This window comes from Rhopilema esculentum, chromosome 13 (genome assembly GCF_057945365.1).
Source record: "Rhopilema esculentum isolate cy_ngs chromosome 13, ASM5794536v1, whole genome shotgun sequence".
Lineage (NCBI taxonomy): Eukaryota > Metazoa > Cnidaria > Scyphozoa > Rhizostomeae > Rhizostomatidae > Rhopilema > Rhopilema esculentum.
The window spans coordinates 521,740-544,077 of NC_142827.1; the positions used below are offsets into that span (position 1 = coordinate 521,740).

At 36.7% G+C, this 22,338-nt stretch overlaps 1 protein-coding gene across 2 annotated transcripts; it reads left to right on the plus strand.

The window, feature by feature from the left end:
- Positions 1–8,148: 8,148 nt before the first annotated feature.
- On the plus strand, positions 8,149–19,589 carry LOC135692138 (leukocyte receptor cluster member 8 homolog). Of its 2 annotated transcripts, none has more exons than XM_065210181.2 (14): positions 8,149–8,262; positions 8,931–9,200; positions 10,915–11,227; positions 11,714–11,906; positions 12,235–12,436; positions 13,153–13,191; positions 13,570–13,713; positions 14,753–15,043; positions 15,392–15,629; positions 15,840–15,974; positions 16,223–16,291; positions 16,571–16,700; positions 16,911–17,118; positions 18,521–19,589. In XM_065210181.2, exons 2-14 carry the CDS (start codon positions 8,950–8,952, stop codon positions 18,675–18,677), a joined length of 2,370 nt encoding a protein of 789 aa, XP_065066253.2. In that variant the 5' UTR covers positions 8,149–8,262; positions 8,931–8,949; the 3' UTR covers positions 18,678–19,589. The 2 variants fall into 2 exon arrangements, with proteins under 2 accessions (XP_065066253.2, XP_065066254.2); XM_065210182.2 differs by having other exon boundaries at positions 10,978–11,227.
- The last annotated feature ends 2,749 nt before the right edge of the window (positions 19,590–22,338 follow it).

Sequence of the window (22,338 nt, forward strand, 5' to 3'; positions counted from 1 at the left end):
CTTGTCATCTGACATATTTATGACCCCGTATTTAGTTGTTCCTATTTTTATGTACGAAGAATGAGTACATATAGGAGTGGGGGAATTCTGTAAGTAAGTAGGTAGGTAGGTAAGTAAGTGAGTGAGTAAGTAGGTACGTAATTTAGTAAGTAAGTAGGTAAGTATGTACGTATGTAAATAACCAACGAAGTGACACGGTTTCCGTAACAGAATGTAACCAACGAAGTGACACGGTTTCCGTAACAGAATGTAACCAACGAAGTGACACGGTTTCCGTAACAGAATGTAACCAACGAAGTGACACGGTTTCCGTAACAGAATGTAACCAACGAAGTGACACGGTTTCCGTAACAGAATGCTACGCGAAGAATCCCCATTTTCCTTTAATAAGTGTCCCGCTTTATGTTCCTCGTTGCTACGAAACAGTGGCGGATTTAAGGGGGGCAACCAGGGGCAGTTGCCCCTCCCTCGCCGAGTTGAAGCAAGTCTAGCGTCCCTTTTTGGAAACGATTTTGCACAACTATTGTGAAAATTTCCTTTAGAACGTGAATAGAGAGCCTTCTGTCAGTAGTTAGGATCTGAAATTGTTGTAAACAGCGTACTTTCGTCATCAATTTCTGAAACATTTTCAGCGCCCCCACTACCAAATGCCCCTCATTCAAATTTGCTCTGGATCCGCCCCTGCTATGAAATGATGTTGACTCATCGTCATCAGCAAGTCAATTTTGCAAATTTTCATTCTGGCTGTCCCAAAAGGAAGTTGGCACCTTTTCAAAAAAGCTGCAGCACACAATTTAGCAATTATGCACTCGTACAATTGAAGAAATGGCTATTGTGGGAATAAAGGTTTTCTATTCGATAAAATTTTCAATTATTGACAAAACTGTTTGATACCGATGTCCATGAAACTTTTCTCACATCATTGGTTGAATTGCAATAAGCTGTTTTGTCAATGGAACATAAAGAAACTTCCAGAATCTGGGACGCATTTAACATGTTCACCTTCAGAATCTTACTACAGTGATTGCAAGCTCCTTTTTCTAACTTTGAAATTTCGATTGAAACAATAAACACTTCAAGTTTTCGATGTCCCTGCATAATCATGAACCATTGTGAATGAATGGAAATGGTTGTGAACCAGGATTAATCGCCATGAAGCAGTGTTAAGAATCGTGAATCATTGTGAATGATCGAGAATCATCGCGAGTCATAATGAATCTGCGAGGTCATCGTTAATAAACTCAAATGATCATGAATCTGTGTATATCACTGTAAATCGGCATGCCGTAAAAGCTCTATTAAGCCCCGACCCCACTCTAATAAGCCTTCTCTATATTACGCCCTATTCTTATTTCAAAGTTTTGAATAAGCCCCCCTCTCTATTAAGACCCCCTTTGTAGGCCCTGATGTCAAACAAAGAAAACATGCGCATTGAGTGGCGCTCTTGTCGGGTGTTATGATGATAAGATCATGTGCATCAAATACGGTCTATGTAAAGATTTCCTTGTGCGCCTTAGAAGTCAAGAGGATACTGATGTTGATTCTTTCGAAGAAAACCAAGATCACTGTGGCCTTTTTTTAAATATGTTTTATTTGAATGATTAACAAGCCCCCTCTCAAATAAGCCCCCTCCCAAATAAGCCTCCTTCTAGGAACGAAAGAATAAATAATCTCCCCCCCCCGGGCTTGATGGAGCTTTTACGTGAAATAAAACGAATCAGCCCGCTTCAGGCCCTCCCATTTTTTTTGCAAAAAAATGTTTTTAAGCAAATAAAAAAGTAAAGGAAAAGAAAAAAATAAAGGAAAAGAATAATGCGGCAAATCCTTTAATTGCTTAATTTCCAAATTTAACAACTTTAACGTTTAACAAAATTTGTTAAACGACTGCAAGAAAATGACTGCATGAAACATTCGGAAATGTATGTTAAGCTAATCTAAAAAGCGTGGTCGCAAATAGTTTCTGCACTTTTTTCAAATATATCTAGGGCCTCCGACAACCTCTCGCCGGCCCCTTCAAATATACAATATCGTGAAGCATTTTAGTGCGTTTTTTAAAAGATGGTTCTTTAGTCTAACAATGCCATCAACTCAAGCCCCCCCCCCTCCCCTCTCTTTGAATTTCTTGGCGCCTCCCCTGCATTGCAATAACAATGTCAACGAAAGTAAGTTCTCGGCGTGACCCTATATTCTGATATTTTTTCTTTATAAACATCTTCATAGAAAAGCCCAATCAAGATTAGCCCAGTTTCAATTTTAGAAGTGTAACGGTTTTAGAAAGTGTTATTATTAAATTCTTTCTTTAACAGAATCATTAACATGAAATTTATGATTAGTAAAGAGAGGTTTAAAACTACCGCAACAGTACCTGCTACCAGCCATAAAGGTGAGTTCTAACCATTGCATTTCCCCAAAAAAGGCGAAGCATTTTCTGCCAACAAGTTTCATTTATTAAGCCTTGATAAACACTACTAGATAATGAGCAGAACATGAATGAGCCCCAATGCTTGAAATATTAGGCCATGGCTAGAATTTCAACATCAGTTGATATCTCGTCAATATTCTTGCATCAAAAAATGTCGATTATGTAACATCGGAGGCAGCCTCAACGAAATGATATCATTTAAAGGGACAGTGTATTCAAATTGCCAAAATATTTCGGTACATTTGGATTTTACAATAGCAAAATACGTAAGCCTAACACATTAAGAATACTCGCAGTTATATCATATATAGTGTTAAACTGCTGGCTTAATAAAAGTGAAAGCTGAATGAACCGGATGCCGTAATTGCTTACAATTTTTCTAAGTGTCAAATTTAATGTTGCTATGCAATCCTATAGCAACTAAACCTGCTACAAAAAACGCGAATCGTGTACTTGAAGTATACAGTTGGGATAGGAATAACTCTATATGAATTCTGATATTCTTGAAACTTTTCTTAACTGTTTTTAAAAAAGACAGCACGGTCAAACTCTTTAGTAAGTGAAAGCATGTTGGAAGGCCATAGCGTAATATGAAAGACAGATTAGAATCACAGGGTAATCTGCTGCCGTTGTGTCGAATCGTAGGGCAATCTACTGATATTTAAATGTTATTGAAGCTAAAAATATGCGATTATCTGTCCGAAGCTGGCTATTCATATAAATCTAATTTAAAGTCTTAGTAGTTTTGAGCTTCAATGTTTGGATCAACTTTATTCTTGTAAAAAAGCAAGTACCAATAAGTGTTGGTTGGTGAAGCAATCTACTGTTGTGGCGATAATTCAGATCGTTATATACAGGTCCTTAAAGCCAAGTCTTCCCATACCGGTTCCACGTACCATCGTATTGACATAGAGAGGGATATCGTATAGTTAAGCAATATAATAGAGGATGGTTTCACACCGCGTTATAATTTAGGCAGCTTCACTTTCAAGCGGGTTTTCGGTGATTGAAAAATACTTTCACTTGCTCCGCCACTTGCATCTTCTATCTTTGCGGAGAGTCTTCTCGTGTTTATTTGCGCCGCCGAAGGGCTTGGCGTTCCGCAGTTTTCACTACTCAAAGAATCTTTAATTGTAATGTTCGGTATTGTTTTTTCGTCTATAACAGAAATCCACTTTTGTTGAAACCCCCTTCTATAGGTACTGCTCTCCTGCACTGCACAGAGTTCTAATAAGTAGGAACAAATAATTTTTGAGTTCATGTTTGTTTCAAAATGCGGTTTTGGTGCCGGGGAATCAAGTTCTCTCTCTTCTTCATTAGTGCTTTTTTCGGGAATTCTTATAAGCGGAAGGGTAAAAGAAGTTTCTCTGGATAGCGGCTCTGAAAAGAATGCTTCATCAAAGCCTGTTATTCCCTCCGAAATCGAAACTGCACGAGAATCGGATGCTTGACTCCTGGACGATCTGCCTTCTGAGAGCATCAGTTCTAAACGTGAAGAGGACATGTCTCTGATTATTATGTCTGCTGCGTAAGCATTTCCATGTTTTAGAGCAAGGTCTGCAGCAGTCAAACCTTCCTTGTTTTTCATTCCGGTAGGAATGCTGCGCTTCGCCATAGCAGTTGAAACTCTTTGAACTAGAGCCGGTCTCCCTTGAACGCTAGCATAATGAAGGGCTGAATTCCCTTTTAAATCAACCTTGCCCATGTCTATTTTCCTTGGGTACGTATCCAAAAGAAAGTTCACTATGTCAAGCTTGTTATCGATGCATGCCAACATGAGCAGTGTCTTTCCATTGCTATCGACAAGACTTGCGTCTTTGCTATCCAGAACTTTCCTTGCCAGTCGTTCCCGGACTCTGGGCAACGTCGATGGAATGTTGAATACAGCTTTAAGCGCTTTGTACGTTTCAGCAAGACTGTCTTGGCTTTCCCCTCGAAGTCCTGTTCGCTTCTGTTTATCATCTTTTACTTTGTATTTGCTAGAGTTATGAAAACCCCCTTTCTTGTTTTTGTACATGGAATCTTGCCGCTTCGAAAAGCCATGCAAGTTTCTCACCATTTTCCTAAAATCAGTTTATGAGATTACAAACTTCACATCGCCAGCTGAATATTATTTCTATTCCACACAAAAAATACTCTTATCCGATATTTCAAATGAAATTGGTGTCGTTTAATTGCATTAAAAACTTGGGTGTATTTTTCAGGCCTTGGTGATTCCCAAAAGCTTGATTTGATTTTCAACCATCGAAGTCGTCAGCTGATTTCCAGTGATATAAGCTTAACTAAGCTCAAGAAAACTTCATGTTGATAACATCGTAAATTCTTAATTAGCTTAAGACTTTAGTTAATGTGTATCCTTTTTCTCTTGGCTTTTGAAATGTTGACACCAAAGGTGTTACTTAATGGATCCACCTCCATCTGAATTTTAAAATGGTAAATAGTAAAGGCTATTTACCGTGTACAGTTAAGAAATAACTGGGGATTTCGCTGCCTTTCCATTCATATGTTTCAATTCCAAGTTTGAGTACAAAATACTAAAGTTTATTTATCGTTATCAAACCATGCTCTTAAATGAGTTTATCTAATATCATGCTTACGACAAACACGCAGGGATAACGCCAATGACGTTGGCAAGTCAAACACAAATACCAAGAAAAAAGAGAAAAATGTTAACGGGTGGGTGCAAATACATCAAGTGCAAAAGCCTGTAAAGACTGATTTTGGCCATTCAGGGTGGCTACTGAATGCCAATTTCTCACAAGATGTACTGAATGTCGGTACCTTCCTAAAATATCAATTTTTGAAACTCTAAGCCGCAGTTTTATAATGTTATTTAATAGGAAGATTTTCTCTTATTGTAGCTGATGGATGGAAAAAGTGAACAGTTTTCATTTCTGGAATGCCAAAATTCTACAAGTTTAACAGAGCTTCACGTGTGTCACAATTTACTTAGCTTGCAAAAAAGGGACTGAAAACAACGCACATTCATCATATCGAATCCAAGTCAGCTATTTCATCATGCTTTATTCTGCAGATAGATTCTGTCTTTCTCTTGGTAATTATTTGAAAAGGATATCTTGTTGCAGTATAATAGTTACTTTATCTGTGTAATGATCGCTTTCAATTTTAACGTATTTTTCTCGAGCATAGATTGTACGATTTTGTTTATGCCAACTCGAAGAAAACAACGATCCATATTCAATCAATTAAAATCTTTACACTTGAAATTCATTAAACTCTCAATAACCTAAGTTATTTTTTATAAAGGACTATAACTAATAAGTCATAACATTTGGATACAATGGTTAGAACTACAAGTTATAGAATAAGATACTCAGTTTCCAAGGATCAAAAATCTGGCACTCAAAACAACCAAATCAACACAAATTGAAAAAATTTCAGTGATCTGACTGAAACTAGGTTCTGTGTTACGATGCACATTTTCTTCTTGCATCAAATAACTGCTTTTTGCAGACTATGAAAATGTTTCATGTTAGTCTCAATTATTGTTTATCTTCAATTGTAACAACTAAACTTAAGTAAATTATACAATGCAAATAGATAACCATAAGAAGCCTTCCCTGCGATAGTACGGACCGTCACGACGTACTCGTAGCGTGAGATTTTCCAAACTCGCATTAAAGGTCTCTGTAATTTTTATAAATATCGAGGTGGAAGGACCTAGCAACTTCATCCGATGTATTCTGGAAGCTACATTGTGCTAATTTAGCAAAATGGAAGTCATTTCACGATCAGTGGCGGATTAAAGGGGACAACTAGGCGCAGTTGCCCCTTCTTCACCGAATTGAAGCAAATCTGACGCCCCTTTTTTGGAAATTGTGCCATTTGGACGACCCCCCCCCCCCCCGTAACATGGAAAAGCATCCTCTCCCACCCTTTCAAAAGTTTTTTTTTGATTCTACACCAAAAACTGGTCTAGAAGAAGATTTGTAAAGCCTCTCTTCGAATGGTCATTGACAACACATTCACAGGCTGTATACCGGTTTTTGTATAACAGTGTCAAGTTACACAACATGCGGAAAATATTCTTTGAGTACAGTTTGAACAGAATCTTAAAACTCAATCGTTACGGTCGCTAGCATTTATTTATGTTGTGTTCTGTTCAATGTTTTACACCAGAGCTAAGTTTATTGTTTCGCTGCGACCTTTGAACGTACAGAAATCTGTACACTCACTCCTGATTGGTTAATATCAGCACACCAGAACGAGAATGGGGCGCACTAGACCAGACTCTCTAATTTATTTTAGATATAGTGAGTCTGGTACCCAGGGTACCCAGGCTAAAAGCATTAGTGTGAATATAAGTATAAGATTCGGAAAGCACAAGACCATCTCCAACAGGAAATGTTGGTCTCGTAATTTTGTTTTCTGTAGAGTTCAAAATTTGGGTTGAAATATGCAAATACCTTGAACGAATGCAAGAAGTAGTACAGTTGAGTAAAAAAGACAGAGGTGGAAACTTTTGAAACGGGCGACAAAAGACAGTTAGAACAGGTCGCCAGCATGGTAAAATTTGAGGGGGAGGGCAAAAGCGAGTTGATCAAGGGAAAATTGAAGTCCACACTCTTCAGATCGCCAGAAACGCCCTTATTCAAATATATGTTTTGCCATGGTGGGCACCCGCCCCCCTTGCCTCCCTCTCGCTACGCCACTAAGTGAGAACTATCTTTATTGAAAAACAGTTATAAGGAAGTTAGTTCAAGAACCGACAATGATGATGATGATCATGATTCCCAACGATAAAGATAATTATGAAGACGATGTAAATGAGAAAAAGGACGTAGTCGACATTGAAGAGATAAAAAGGATATAATAGCTTGATTCCTAACCTCTTGTAAGAGTTTTTTAATGCAAATTCTCAAAAGTCTTGATTGCAAAAAATTTCGTCGTGACCAAATTTCGTCGTGACCAAATTTCGTCTCAGTTTGAATTTCGTCGAAAAAAATTTCGTCAAAATGTTTGTCCAAAATTTTTTGTCACGACGAAATTTTTTGTAGTTAATGTACTTGAAGAGCTGACAGATTCGTCTATTTAAACACGACCTTTTGGAAGAATAGCATTTTAGATTGAAATTATATCTTTTTTAATTGAACCAATGTATTTATACTAAATTATTATTGTATTAGGGTAGCTGAAGGGTTGAATCGTGTAAAAAGAAATATTATGTTATCATTATTACATTATTATATTATCACAGTTTTTAGACAAACCCCCCTGTATCTCGGAAAAGCCCCCTTTTCTGACCGATCAACATCAAGATGTGAATTCTACACCAAAAACTGGTCTAGAAAAAGTTGGTCTGGTAAAGTCCCTCGTCGGATGGTAATGCACCCTTTTGTTCCTCCGGACTATAGCTATTAATTGCAAATTTAGAAGCATGGTTGGTTTAGCAACACAACCGTAGGAGTTCTGAAAGCAAGAAAAGCATGTTTCTAGCAAAAATCAAATTGGAGAAATTGATCAAATGAAAAAGGGGGCTTTATCAGAGGGACGGACTCAGCCCCTTGAGCCCCTGCAATAATAGTGATAAATGCAAACGGCGCGAAAGGCTGATACACAAATTAAAAAATTATAATTTACAAGCTAATCAGTACTAATCTTACAGAGCGAAGTACTTTGCAGAACTGAAAAACATGGAAAGTAGGAGGACTACCAACAATATATCCTAAGCGCTGTGGAGGAGCACTCGGGTCGTCGTAATCACACAAGTATCCCACAATGCAACTCCCGTCGTATGTATGAGTGAGTTAGTTGATGAAGAACTAAAAGAAGGAATTACGTTGTGAAGATTTTTCTTGCTGACTTAAAGCCGACAATATGTATGTAAAAAATGCGCAACATATTTCTGTAACCTTTTCAAACCATAACTGATTTATTTTATTAGCAATCTTAGTAACATTAAACTCGTAAAGGACGCTAAACGTTTTTATAACTACCCGGCCTGCATGTTTAGGCCAGCCGCCATTTGTTGACGCGTACACCATCGTAACTTTCACAGAATATAAAATAGAGCAATGAAGCTTAGATTCAACGTCTAAGAACACTGCAAACAATGGTAGAAACCTTATTAGATATGTTTGCTGAGCTTGCTTTAGTTTTAAAACTTCTAATTTTCTCATCACAATAAAAACGCTATCTAGAATTCAAAATCAGGACATGAGAAACCAAATTACAGTCCATATATATAGCCTTTGCCTTACGTATATATATATATGGTTAAAATGGCTCTGACGAAGGCTCACTACGTTGGCTTCGGAGATTCCTCGGTCATTTCATTGGGCCGTTTGGCTCAGTGGAATGAGCGTGGATTTTTGAAGCAGCAAACTGGAGTTTGATTCCGACCAAGAGTGGTTCGATATAATTGGGCAGCACCCTTGTGGAAAGATTTTCCTCCTGTCAGCTTTTGCCTTATGATTACACAAATAGTAAATAGTATCATGCATTACATCATATGATTATCTTAAATGCAATTTCTTGAAAAATTTAGCAAGAGATCACAAAGATCTATGCAATTTTCCAAAATGGCCACTGGTCAAGAAGGAGATGTTTTGCTGGAAAACCCTGCATGGAAGGTTGCTAGAGAAGCCTTGCAAACAATTGATGGCCAATCAAAGCAGGAAAGAAGAGATCAACCACCTCAAGAGCCTAAAAATGAACCATTTTACAATCAGTCAGGAGCTTTTATGCCACAAGACAGACCAACACAGTATAATTATAATTATTACCCACAACAATCTTTTGGTGGCTATAATCAAAGGTATTTTATATTTTCATGTATTCATATATTCACTAGGTGACCAAAAGTATTGCACAGGTTTGACAAATGAGTAATGGCGACCATGTTGTAAACAACACGGTGAACGGAAATAAAACCACTTTTGTGAAGCCATTAGGCGTCTTTTTATGGTTAACAACCAATCAAGCCAATCTTCAAACTGTGGGCAACACATTTGTTTTAAAGGTTATTAAAGGTGACTTTTTCAAAAGTAAAAAATTGTAACCTTATTACTGGACAGTCTCACAGCTTTGAAACCTTTATATATAAGACTTGCTAGAACTTTGTCAAAAAGTTTTGTAACAGGTACTGTTAAGCGTGACCCAATAAGTTCAGAAAAACATTCGTAAGATCACATTTAGGTGTTGGAGTACCAAGTTAATCATTAATGGCTTTTTTTGGTATTTTGGTATTTTCATTTCATGAGAGGACGAAATTATGTTTAAGGAAATTTGCAGCATTATTTGTTCCCATTACAAAATTGCAATCGGTTCAAAAAGATGAACTTGGCGGTTTTTGACATGTTTAATTGATTGGATTCTGCTACAACATATCACAAATCAGTTGCTGTACTAGGCTTATGAGTTATAGTCTAATAACAGTATTTTTCCAAAGCTATTAGAGTAGTGGCCCCGAATCACAGCCTGTGGTTTGGATTTGTGTCCTTGTTTGTCAGTAGTCTTTTACTGAAATTCTTTCCGCTTCAATTTCCTTTTGAAAATTTCAGCAATAGCCTCTCCAAATATCTCCACTTTTGTTCTGTGTTTGTATTCCTCATAGAAAACAGGGATTAAAGGCTTTGGTTTATGGTCAAACTTTATTAGCCTCTATGGTCTACAAATAAATGCACTCTGGGAAATAGGCTGCTTTTCTGCTTACTTTGTAAAGCAAGTGAGCCCATCATGCTCCTGGTAATTTTGCCCATTGGCATGCTAGAATGATCACAGTTTATTTCTCTTGCTAACTGCCCCTGTCAATGTATTGATCAATGTAAATGAATAGTTTACCCCACCAGGTAGTACTATTAGAACAAAAGTTGACAGCATGACTGTGTATGAAATTAGATAGGATTATGTATGTATGAATATATGTCATATTTAGGCAAACTGAATATGAATGGATAAACATGTTTTATAGAGGAATTGTTTTGATTACCACCATCTCAATAAATTCAATCATTAAAAATAACTGTATGATTGCATGGTTGATTATCTCGAAAAAGTGTGTATTTTTAATCGGATTCTTATTTTTCCAATTTGTCCTCTCTACTTTTAAGGCAGAATGTGCAAGTGTCAGAGATGTAATGAAAATTGTTGTTATCCATGCAACATATTTTTAATTGTTCAGGCAAAGAGCTTACCAACCCAAAAAGTATTTTTTATAATTTGAATAAACTCCTAGTTATTGCAATATAGATATGGCTATGAATACAAATTTTAACATATATAAATCAACATTTTTTGAATAGCTTTTTCAAAATTCTTTTCCTTACAGTAAAGCTTGACTCATTTATGTGTGAATTAAGACATTTTTCCTTGAACACATTTTTCCTTGGACTGAATAAGTATCTTTTTATGTTGTATAATTTATATATGAAAGTTTTAGACACAGAGGCTTTGTTGATGCAGTGTTGATATACATATATATGAGAGAAGTTCAACCTGTCCAATTATTATTATTATTATTATTCTTTTAGACCTGGTCCATCATATCCATATCCGCATTATCAGCAGCAATATGATTCCCAGCCTCCTTTCAGGCCCCCAGTTTACCCTAATGTCTACAATCAGGAGCAATACCAGAATAGACCACGTTATCCCCCAAGTGATGGCTATTACATGCCACCCCCAATGCACCAAAGGCCCCCACATGGAATACCAACAGCATCACGGGGACCCCCAGTTCATGAGAGACCACCAGTGATGCAGCACAATTTTGATTCAAGACAACAAATGGATGAAGTCAACAGAAAAGAAATAACTTACCAAAAACCTGAGGTTCATTATCAGGTTTGTAGCATCAACTTATGTAAGGGGCACATCATGCCTAAACTTGACTGGAAAATGCTACAATGCTTGAAAATTATGGATTCAAGTAAATAATTCACTCAACACAACTTGCACCCTTTAGCTGTAATTTTATGATTTGTGCATGTTTTTGCCAACAAAATAACTATTTAGTTTTTGAGTAGAAGTTTATGGAGATATGGAGATATGGAGATATTGAGAGAGAGAGAGAGAGAGAGAGAGAGAGAGAGAGAGAGAGAGAGAGAGAGAGAGAGAGAGAGAGAGAGAGAGAGAGAGAGAGAGAGAGAGAGAGAGAGAGAGAGAGAGAGAGAGAGAGAGAGAGAGAGAGCTTGTTGTAGGTGTTTTGAAAGAGGTCATTGCTAGGAAACATTTTTTGTATTAGCATAAAGCATTCACAGTGATTTGTGGCTCAAAAAGCTGTGCTAAGGTTTATGCATAACAACTGTCATTTAATGCCCTTTTCTATAGAAACACGCAGATGCAAATCAAGATGAAGATCAGAGTAATTGTAAGCAAAATTATATGGAATATCAACATGGGAAGAACTACCCCTCTCAATGGCAAGATGTGAACCATGCCTCTCAGCAGCCTCCTCAAAAGAGATCCTATTCAGATGTTGCAAAAGGAAACCAAAATTTCATGAATAAGAAACAAGGACAAGGTTTGTATATTTCTTCAGTTGTTTCTGCATAATTAGCAATCCATTCTCCTTATGGCCTTGCTCATCCATCATTTATATTCTCTTAATATTTTGATTTATACTTCTGTTGTGGATGTTATGCGAAGGGTTGTCTGTTTCCATGTGAAATTCTATCAATTATCGGTCATTTAAAACGTCTGGTATGCTGTAATGAAGTCCTTTACCTAATTCTATTTTATGTGAGTTTTAAGAGATAAATGAGAGCATCTTTAGAGTTGACTTTTTTTAAAGTTCACTGATTTTTATGATTGCTTGTTTCTAAATATCCATGAATTACTTTCCTGTCTAGGTGGCTTCAAAATGACATTTAAAAACGCAGTTGGAACAAAAAAGTTCAAGCCAGCTTGGCAGTCTGTGGATGGCAAGCAAAATGAAGAGCATGACGAGAAAGAAAATAGCAATAACCTTAGCAGAGAACCGAATAACATAGAGATGCCAGAAACATCTGTTAATGCTGATGAGGTAGTCACCAATTCTAACGATACAGAAGGGTGAGCATCTTTTGACAAGGCTTTCTCCCTCTTTTTGAATGTGGGAGGGGGGGGTGGTCAAAGACTTCATGAACTCACTTTTGTGTTTTTGTGACATGTTTTTATTGTTGTGTTGTTGTGAATGCTGAAAGGAAAAAATATGTTTTAAACGATCAAGTTATAGTGTAAAATTTAATCCGAAAATAATTCTGCATGAGAATCATATCTCTAGTTGGTATTACAGTCAAGGCTATTAGAGGTTATTTTTTTAAGTCACCATTGATTTGGTAATGTTATGCTTCTAAGAAACATAAGATATTTGAAGGAGGAAAATATAAAAGCAGAAAGGGGGATAAAATGGCAAGAGAGGAAGATGGAAAACAGAGGAAGGAAATGAAGTGAAGAAAAAGAAAAAAAGATGGGAAGAGATGACAGAATGTTTATGTATATATATAAAATAAAATCAAAAAGTAAACATTGGTAGAGAAAGAATAATGTTTTGTACAATAAATGAGAAAGAAAGCATGTTCTGCATAATTAGCACTTATTCTTCTCAAGATCTTACTCTTCTTTCATATATATTCTTCTAGTCTAATTGCTTTATATTTTCTGAATGCTATGTTATGTATATATTTCTATGATTTTTTTTCAAGCTAGGATTTTCAATACCTTGTTTATGTATACCATCAATAGAAATGAAATTTTGCAAACACTAAAAAGTTTCTTGGCGGTTTTAGGCAAGAAAAGAAGCCAAAAGGATGGCCTCCTGCTCTGAAGTACGTATGAAGACCACAAATCTTTGTATTTCAGTTACTTTTGGCTATTTCCAGAGAAATTTGGGAATGTTGAAAACATGCTCTCAATAATATCGCATACTTAATGATTTTAAGAGACCCCAATTAATTATAATTATTTTCTGTGTATTATTTATGCTTTGTATGTATTTAGACATTTAACATTCAAGGAAGTATGAATTCATTAGGAATATTCTTTCCAGAACAAGCATTATATCATGTTAAGTGACCAACTTATGAACACATGCGTTCTTTACGTATTAGGGTAGAACATCGCTCTTTGCAAAATCATAAAGCTCGTGGTATAAATTAGGGCATTTAGTTTTACAGATTACCTCTTATAAAATGATTCTTTCGTAGAATTTATGTAAAGCATGCATTTGACAATTGCAACAGTGAAAGTGACAAAGATCTTCTTGAAATGTATTTCAAGGAGCTGCTTGAAACTGTTTTATCTGATGGAACTGCCTACACCATAGATTGGGAAAACCGACCATTACCAACGTAAGTTCAAGAGAAAATAAAGCATTTTGTCTCTGTCAGATTTTAAACTTTTGCACACATGGCTTACCTTTATGGAGTGATCATTGATTTTCTGAATCTCCTGAAATGTCTCTGAATACTTCAAGAAAGGATCGCCCCTCTGAGAAAATCTAATCAGTTCATTGTCTCAAGATATATCAAATTTGGTTTACCGTTACGCAAGTGAATTATAAAGAAATTAACTGGAGAAGTTTTTGGTTCAACCTATGATTCATTGGCCGAGCCTGTGCACTGTTTAAAGGGGCTATGTCACGGTTTTGTAAACAAACCAAATACACGGTACATTGTGCGTTTTTACCCTGAATTGCACATTACATCATAAAAATGGCAGGTGGTGCTCCGGTGCAACAATAAGCTCGATAAATTGTATTTTCTGAGCGTATTATACAATTACTATATTTCTGCATATGTGCCGACTATCGAAACGAAATATGTATGTTAATTTGGTCTAGGCTAAGGAAATGAAGTTTCACTCGATCATGGTGAAGATATTCCGTTTGTCTTGGTGAATTTAGATGGAATTAGACATTCTACAACAAAATGATTACTCCAAATTTGTCCTGTAAACTTTAATAATGCTTTTCGCTAATAAATTAGCATCAGTAAGGCAGGTTTTTTAGTGTCATTTCAGCCAATTTCTATAAACAGCTCCCTGTGAGTTGCGGTATCTTAGCCGTAAAAGTGGCCTTTATTTTTGAATCGCCATCCTTTATCCAAAGAATTATGGTGATGAGACTGAAGAAAGAACCTTTATTATTCGTTTCCTTTTAAAAACATCCAAAAATGCCAAAGCTTCGCACGATGAGCATGGATACAAACAACTGCTCTATTCCATATTGGTTTTCCTGTTGAACGCAGGGTGTTTCACCCAGACAACTTTCGTAAACTGGCGTGTTGCTACGGGGGATGTCCCTTGTGAGACAGCCCCTTTAAACACATTAAACCAACCAGTTAAAGGTTGTAAAATTTGAAACTTTGCATGCTTCTCTTTGATTGGCAGTTCTGAAGATACTGCAAGATACAAAAAACAGCCCAGAAGTAAGGGCCAACGAAGAAAGTCAAGGACACGCTCGAGGAGCCCTTATGGAAGTCTAAATAGATCGGAAAGTAGGAGCTACAGCAGAAGCCCATCTCGTAAAAAGGACGAGCGTCGGGAGAAGCAGGATGATTATCGAGGGAAAGTTGGTGGTGCAAGAGGCAAAGGCAAAAGGCAAGGGAGAGGCAGAGGCAGAGGACAGAGAGACAGCACAAATGAGCAGCAAATATCGAAAAAGAAAGGCAAGAACTGGATGTGAGTTGAATGTGATGTCCTGGCAACTTCAACACTAATAGCGCAAAGTTTTTATATTATTGTCAAAGTAGTTTGGAAATCTTGTCTCTTGCTCTCTAAAATTGTTTCTAACATGTCTTGTTATTCCGTTTGCTATTAAATGTTGGTATTTGCCTTTTGCTATGTTGGGTCACGGAATGTGTTTTTTAAGGAATGCCGGGCGTCCTTCTCATGTGTTTTTTTTAAGGAATGCCGGGCGTCCCTCTCGTGTTTTTTTTAAGGAATGCCGGGCGTCCCTCTCTTGTAGAAAGCCTTCTTGACAAGGTTCTGTGTTTTTACTAACGTATTTGTCACTTTCTACGCTGTTAGGGCTCCAACGCCACCGAGCAGTCCAGAGGTTGAAGACGAGCAGGCTTTGCAAAGAAAACAGAGTAGAGCAAACAGATTCTCAGAATCACTAAAGGAAATGAAAGACTCGGGCAAGAAGATAACGGCAACATTAAACGTTTACGTAACCAATGAGGACGAAGAGTCAATTGATTGGAGTGATCTTCATATAGTTGGAGCAAGTGAAGAATTAGAAAAAAGATACTTCCGGCTAACATCGGTATTTGTCACATTCTGTTATTTTTCACGCCCTGACCTCCTACTCATGCACCTTTTGTTGCGAATAATAGTTTGAGCGATCACAATTTCCAATTTTAGACACAATTTTTCTTTCTAACAATCTAGGAGAGTATTTTTGCATGACTCTCTTAATTGATAAGTGCATTTTGATTGATTGAGTCCATCTCACTTTGTTCTGGTTTTCATTTAGGCACCAGAACCGTCCATGGTTCGACCACAGTCCATTTTAGAAAAGTCTTTAACGGTGGTTAAGCAGAAGTGGAAAACAACTCTTGATTATCACTATACCTGTGAACAACTGAAGGCGATTCGACAGGATCTGACGGTATGCGGTCAACATTCTTTATTTTCTTACATTTGCTTCTATTTCTTGACAGCAAAATACAGTGAAACTTCCCATTGCTTATATCGCACAGGCGCTCGTTTACGGAGGTTTTACTTCAATTAAAACAATTGCATGATTATAGTCATGATAATTGTAAAAGTGAATAGAAAATATCCTGTAATCATTTCCAAGTGTGATAACCTTTCACATATCTTGTTTGTCTAAAATTGAATTTGTTTAATTATAAGGTTCAGGGCATCCGAAACGACTTCACTGTCGAGGTTTATGAAACCCATGCAAGGATAGCTTTGGAAAAGGTGAGTGCGTACAACGTTGTTGCTGTGGTGTGTTTTCACATTCACTTTTTTCATGGGAACCTTTACAAAGTCTTTGACAGATAATTTTCCTTGAAAATCGCTATGTAACCCAGCTCTCGTCTCGTTGGACAGCGGTTTCAACCCGATTTTTTCATCCATTTGAGATAAACGGAAATATCAAATCATCGATGATAATTGTTTACAAACGCTGTGTGTCAAGAATTGTGGTTTTACACACTTGCTAGCCTGTGTACATCATTTTGTTTTCTTTTTGGTTAGGGCGATCGAGAAGAGTTTAACCAGTGTCAGACTTGTCTGAAATCGCTGTATAAAGAGGGACACAATGGCCATCCTGACGAGTTCACTGCATACAAGATCATATATGACATCTACACTGATAACACTCTGGGTATCCTTTCATAGCAATTCATCATTTCTGTATTTCTTCTCATTATGCGTCTGCATTGTTTCCAGTCGCTCAGTGCTGCTTTGTTTCAGTATTTTCTAACGATCAGACCATCATTCATTTTGACCAAGATGTATTTGTGCTATATCTTAGATATATCATTGTTTGACTCGAAAGCAAGAGCAACATTTGACCTTAACTTTGCTCCAACAGATATGTCAAATTGTTTGGTGTCTCTTTCCACCGAACTAAAGCAAAGCCAAGCTGTTAAGCATGCTCTAGCCCTGCGCTCGGCTTGGGTCCTCTGCAATTACCACTACTTTTTTCAACTCTATTTAACAGCGCCAAATATGTCTGGCTATCTGATTGATCTTTTCGCAGAAAGGGTTAGAAAGCAGGCCCTGAAGATCATGTTCAAATCGTGGGTTGAAGTTATTTTCATTTTTTGCTTTCTCCAAAACCTAGTCTCTAAGCAATGTGCTTTCACGTCCATATGTGTCCGAAATATCTTTGCAACTCGATATAGAGCGTAAAATAACATCACATGACATAATAAAACATATCATCACGTAAAATAACATATCAAAACGTAGCATAACATAAAACAAATCATCACATTAGCATAACGATAAGTAACGTAACATAACATAATGTATCTTAACTTAATATAGCATAACGTAAAGAGTATTACAACAACATAGCATAGCAAATTCTGAAAAAAGTTGCCTCGTATTTTTTATAGCTGTAGGTTGTTTGCAAGAGTTCAGTAATGTTTATTCGAGCCCTTTTCATTAGAACTTTACACTGATTCTGTTCTCACAATGCAGATTATACGACCTGATCTTAACATCAGTTCCTTCGATTTAGGCGCTTTTCACTTTTGATTGTGCATCAGTAAATCGTGCACCGCAAATTTTAGATTTAAAAAGACAACTGTGACGGTGACTTTTAAACACAGTTTGTTCACTACACAAACCTGCTCGTTATTATTGCACAACAGACTTCCCTTAATTGTTTTTGCATCCCATCTTCATCCTTCCACGATTGATTTTCAAAGATTTGTCACTGTTAATTCCGACATATGACGTATGCAGCTGCCTCGAAAGCTAGTTTAACTTCCTTCCATCTTGTTTTTATCATGTTCTTTTTCTCTTCATTGAAGGGTTCGGGTAAGGGTGAGTATTAGCTCCCAGGGGTAAAAATTCTTTTGGCTTTTTCCTATATTTTGCGACCTCCATTTTGAATTAACTCAAACACTGTTGGATTGGCTATATTGTCGAAATTGTAATGAGACCAAAATTCAGTGTTTTAAATCGAAGCTTGTCGTAAAAATGAAAATATTTTTGTAATGACCTTACAGTTTTGTCAAGAAAATACAACTAACCTTGCGAGCCCACATTGTGCATATTTTTAACAATGGTAAATAATTTTAATGGACACGTGATCATCCTCGTTGATTATTTGTGGGAATGCCAAGATCTTTTGGCTGCTTTACCTTCTTGTCGATATTTGAATTTCCATTAGCAAGATAAAATTTGTTTGCATTAGTTATCAATATATTTTTAAGGATTCCAAGGAAAGTAAAGGCAAGCATTTTACCGTCCTTTTCATTTCCCGGCTCTAAGATATTTGATAAGCAAGTTTTGCTATGCTAAAATTGGATCTTCATTTGTTTTAACCCCTTCGTATTTCTGTTTAAACTTGTATTTTCTTTTTTAATTTATTAATTTCAAAGAAACTTGTTCTCCTCGACCAAACCATTTCTTGGAAACTAATATCAATATTATATTTTTTCTTCTATGTTCGATGTTTGTGTTGGGTAGGTATCGACCTAGTTTACCAATCAAGTTCATAGAAACAGAGTTAGCCTTCACTGAGGACGGGGCGTGTGCGCAGTGGCTTCGGGAGCTTGGAGCTTCCTTTACAAAGGATTCTTTGAGTATCGACACCAAGGCATCGAGTGGAATCTTGTCCTCGTGATATCGCCGACAGTTGAGTGTCATTAAAGTCGGCTCCCCAACCATTAAGTGCGCCTAGCCATTCAGGTTGTCAACAAGTTAGGTAGCAGAGTACCGCCCTTTTAATGCAAAATTCAACCCGAGAAGAATGGCTTGAAAGGGAGAATTCATATTGGATGCAATTTTATTTCTTTCGTGGTCGCTGTTGTGTTGGTAAAGATGGAAAATGTTTAAGCAAGTCTCTCTAGAGTTTCTTCTACTTGCAAATAGTAAGTGGTTGCTGAGTGCAAAGTGGCCCTTGATAGACTGTGAAAGTCCTTAAGAAGTTTCCGTATTTGCTGGTCTACGTTCTCGAAGTTTCTTCTTCTTTCATGAACTTCTGAAGAGCGTGATATTTTTGCTCTTTAGGCAAAGTTTTAAGTAATTGTAAGCTGATGTTTGCTTGTCCAGTTTTGAAGTTACAGGAAAGTATCTGCTGGAAGATGTTCATCAGAAGACAGCAGTCAGCTTGTGCGGTGCATACAGAGGCGCAAGACGTCATCATGGTCAGTGTTAAAGATCTCTATTTGGACTGTTAAATGTAATGGGACAATCACTTCTTTTATTTAAGCGTTGATTTTATTTACACGTTTTTGTGTCCAGTGTCATAGAAGACATTTTACCCTCTTTCCCCTAACAGTCCTCATGAATGACGTGACTAGCAAATGATTTTGTTGCAGTATAGAAGAATTCGCCATCGAAACAATTATAATTTAGTGGCTTGGAAAATTTATATCTCCGATATCCTTTGCAAATTTAAGTATCTTATCATTAATCCTTTTAACCTTTTCAAAAAGGCTTTTGTTCTCATGGCCAGCAGCAAGTGTTTGTGTTAATTGTACATTTAGCTTGTAAATATATAATTTTTGTAACTAACAAAGACTTTAACCTTGAAGGTGATTTTTTCTCGTGCATTCGTCCTCGTTGAAAACCTGAATATTCTGCATGTGCTGATTATTTTGCCTTCTGCATTTTTTATGTGTAAAAGAAAGCTGCATTCAGAATTATCCTGTTAAGAACAGGGACTCGGTAAATTCAATCACCATCAAACGTATTTGGTCATTTGCATAAGAACTAAGAAGTAACCCCGTCTTATGCTTGATGTATGCTTAAGTCAACAGTAAACCTGGTTGGGGGTTTTCAGGAGCATTCATTTCATGTTGGGTGGAGTACTAGGATATCTAACGTTGAGGGTTAGTAAACCCACTAACGTTTCGCCGATGATAGTCTAGGAAAGAGTTGCAAACAATGACACGCAAACAAAGAATATGCGCAAATGTGTTTCTTATCCACTTCTATATTCTGATAAAGAAGATCAAGATTTGGCATTTTGCCGATTAGAGTTTTTAAACGTATAGTTTTATGCAAATTGGGGAAAACGGTAACAAATACTGGCCGATGAAAGCAAGTGACGTGAGAGGAGGACTTGCTACAAGTCTCTTTCTCTCTATTTAGTAACCTTTTTTCCTTTCTTTATTTTTGCTCTGCATAAATTTATTTGAAAATGCTCTGCATAAAAGATGGATTTAAATGATTCAGTGTTTTAAATGTTTCGATACAAACTTACAAAGGAGTCTTTGGCGAGCAACATGCATCATGCAATTACCCAATATGAACTGTTTTGATAATTATAGAGAAACCTTATCGCGCGTTCTTGTGATTTTTTCTATCTTCTTCAATGATTTGGAAGATAAAAAGTACCAAACCAAGGGGCAATAATAGAAATTCGAAAATACAAAACTCTGAGCTAGGATCTTTTTCTCCTGAAACCCAACAAACGTCTTTAATCTTTTGAGAACATTTAATTGTGTTGCAGCTTTTTTGCAAAGAGTTGAAATATGTGGGTCGAAATCAAATCTATAGTACAAAGTGACAAAGTTTCACAGTCTCCTCAGATTTGATTATTTTACCTCCAATGTTTATCTCTTCTCCTTCTCCACTAGTATATGTTTGGTATTTTCTAAGCAATAAAGCATGAAATTTTTCAGGTTTAGCAAACATTTCATTTTGTTCTAGCCAGGTTTAAGCAACTCCTGTTTCTATTTCCAAAAAAATATTGACAAGATCGGGCATGCTTATGGAGAAGTAAGCGACAGTATTATCATCAGCATAGTTATAAAAAGTTGCCTGTTTAAAATAAAGGAATAAATAATTTATATAAAAATTAAACAGGATTGGGCCTAGCACAGATCCTTGGGGTAACTGTATGTATTATTTATCCGAACGCTTTGTTTTCGTCGCTTAAGATACGAATGGTTAGGACAAGTGCATCTTCATCGAAACCATATGCATATAGTTTGGCAATTATCAAGTCATGTGGAATGCAATCAAACGCTTGGGTAAGATTCATCAGGACTGCTCCTTCAAGGTAGTCGTTGTCAAGGTTAGACTTCCAGTCTTCTATCAGCCGTATTAAGACATGCTGGGTGCCAAATTGTTGTCTGTAGGCCGCAAGGAAAACAGAAAGTGTGCCATCTAAGTGTTGAGTTAGTTGTTGCTTCAGGACTTACGAGCTTCGGCGGTATCTGATCCTCTCCAGTAGATTTCTTTCCATCCAGTTTCGTTTTTCACATGAGAAATATTGCTACTTAGTAGTCCACCTTTATTTAAAAGAAAAGATTTTTCGAAATCTCAGAATTCTTTATTGGAAAGTGTACCATTTTTCGCCTCTTTAAAGTGGTTTTTCATGGCTTTTTTCCCACGAGAAACACATTTGTTACGCTGCTTTTTGAATTTCCTTCTATTTTTTTGGTAGGGTTTTTATTAAGTCTTTTTTGAGCCTTGATCTAGTGTAAATTGCCTTCTGTAATTGTTGACTCATAAAAGGGGCAGTATTTCCTCTCTGAATCTTAGTTTTCAAAGAAGCATGTTTGTCGATAAGTTTTCGGAACGCAGATGAAAGATTTCTATAAGACAGATCTGCATCACTCGAGTCTGCTTTAAAGTCAGTATTCCTTACATCTTGCAAAAGATTTTCTGAGTCAAAATTTTGGTAGCTACGGTATTTAATAATCTTAGGTTTTAGGCGAGCTATGGGTACTTTCATTACAGTTAAAATCAGACCACGAAAGTCACTCAGGCTAGTTTCAAAAACTGACGTATTTTGAAAACACCTAGGTTTATTTGTGAGCATGACGTCAATTGACGAACAATTATTCTTCGTGAAAGAGGTTTAATCCTTTACCAAATTGGATAGTCCAAAAACATCACAGAACGGAATTAACTTTGCATATCCTGGATGATGAATGAGGCAGGTGACTCACTCTCAGTTCGAGATGGCGAAATACTACCTAAGGTTGAACTTGAAGGTATTAAATGTTCATCGTTTTGGTTCTCTCCTGAGAAATCTGTTGAAATACCAAGGTCTAGTTGGCATATCAGACATGAAAAATTCTGAATAATAAAGTGTTATCTAGACCTACAAATTTGTCATCTTCATTTTATGATTTTGATATGCGCTGATAAGAATAGTCAAACAGCATTAAGGTAATTTACAAAACTGCTCCTTAAAACATTTGCACCTTCATTATTTAAGTAGATACCATCTTCGAATAACAAATATTGCCAGCTTTGTTTCATGTTTAATAAACAGAATTTCCTGCAAGTGATTCTTCCACACGCGAATTTACCGTTAGCCTTTTTCC

Excerpts from the sequence above, each read along its gene's own strand:
- LOC135692138 (XM_065210181.2), top strand. The coding sequence starts at position 8,950 with ATGCAATTTTCCAAAATGGCCACTGGTCAAGAAGGAGATGTTTTGCTG. Across the intron at positions 12,437-13,152 it reads AATTCTAACGATACAGAAGG|GCAAGAAAAGAAGCCAAAAG; the intron begins GTGAGCATCTTT and ends TGGCGGTTTTAG. Across the intron at positions 15,975-16,222 it reads CGATTCGACAGGATCTGACG|GTTCAGGGCATCCGAAACGA; the intron begins GTATGCGGTCAA and ends TTTAATTATAAG.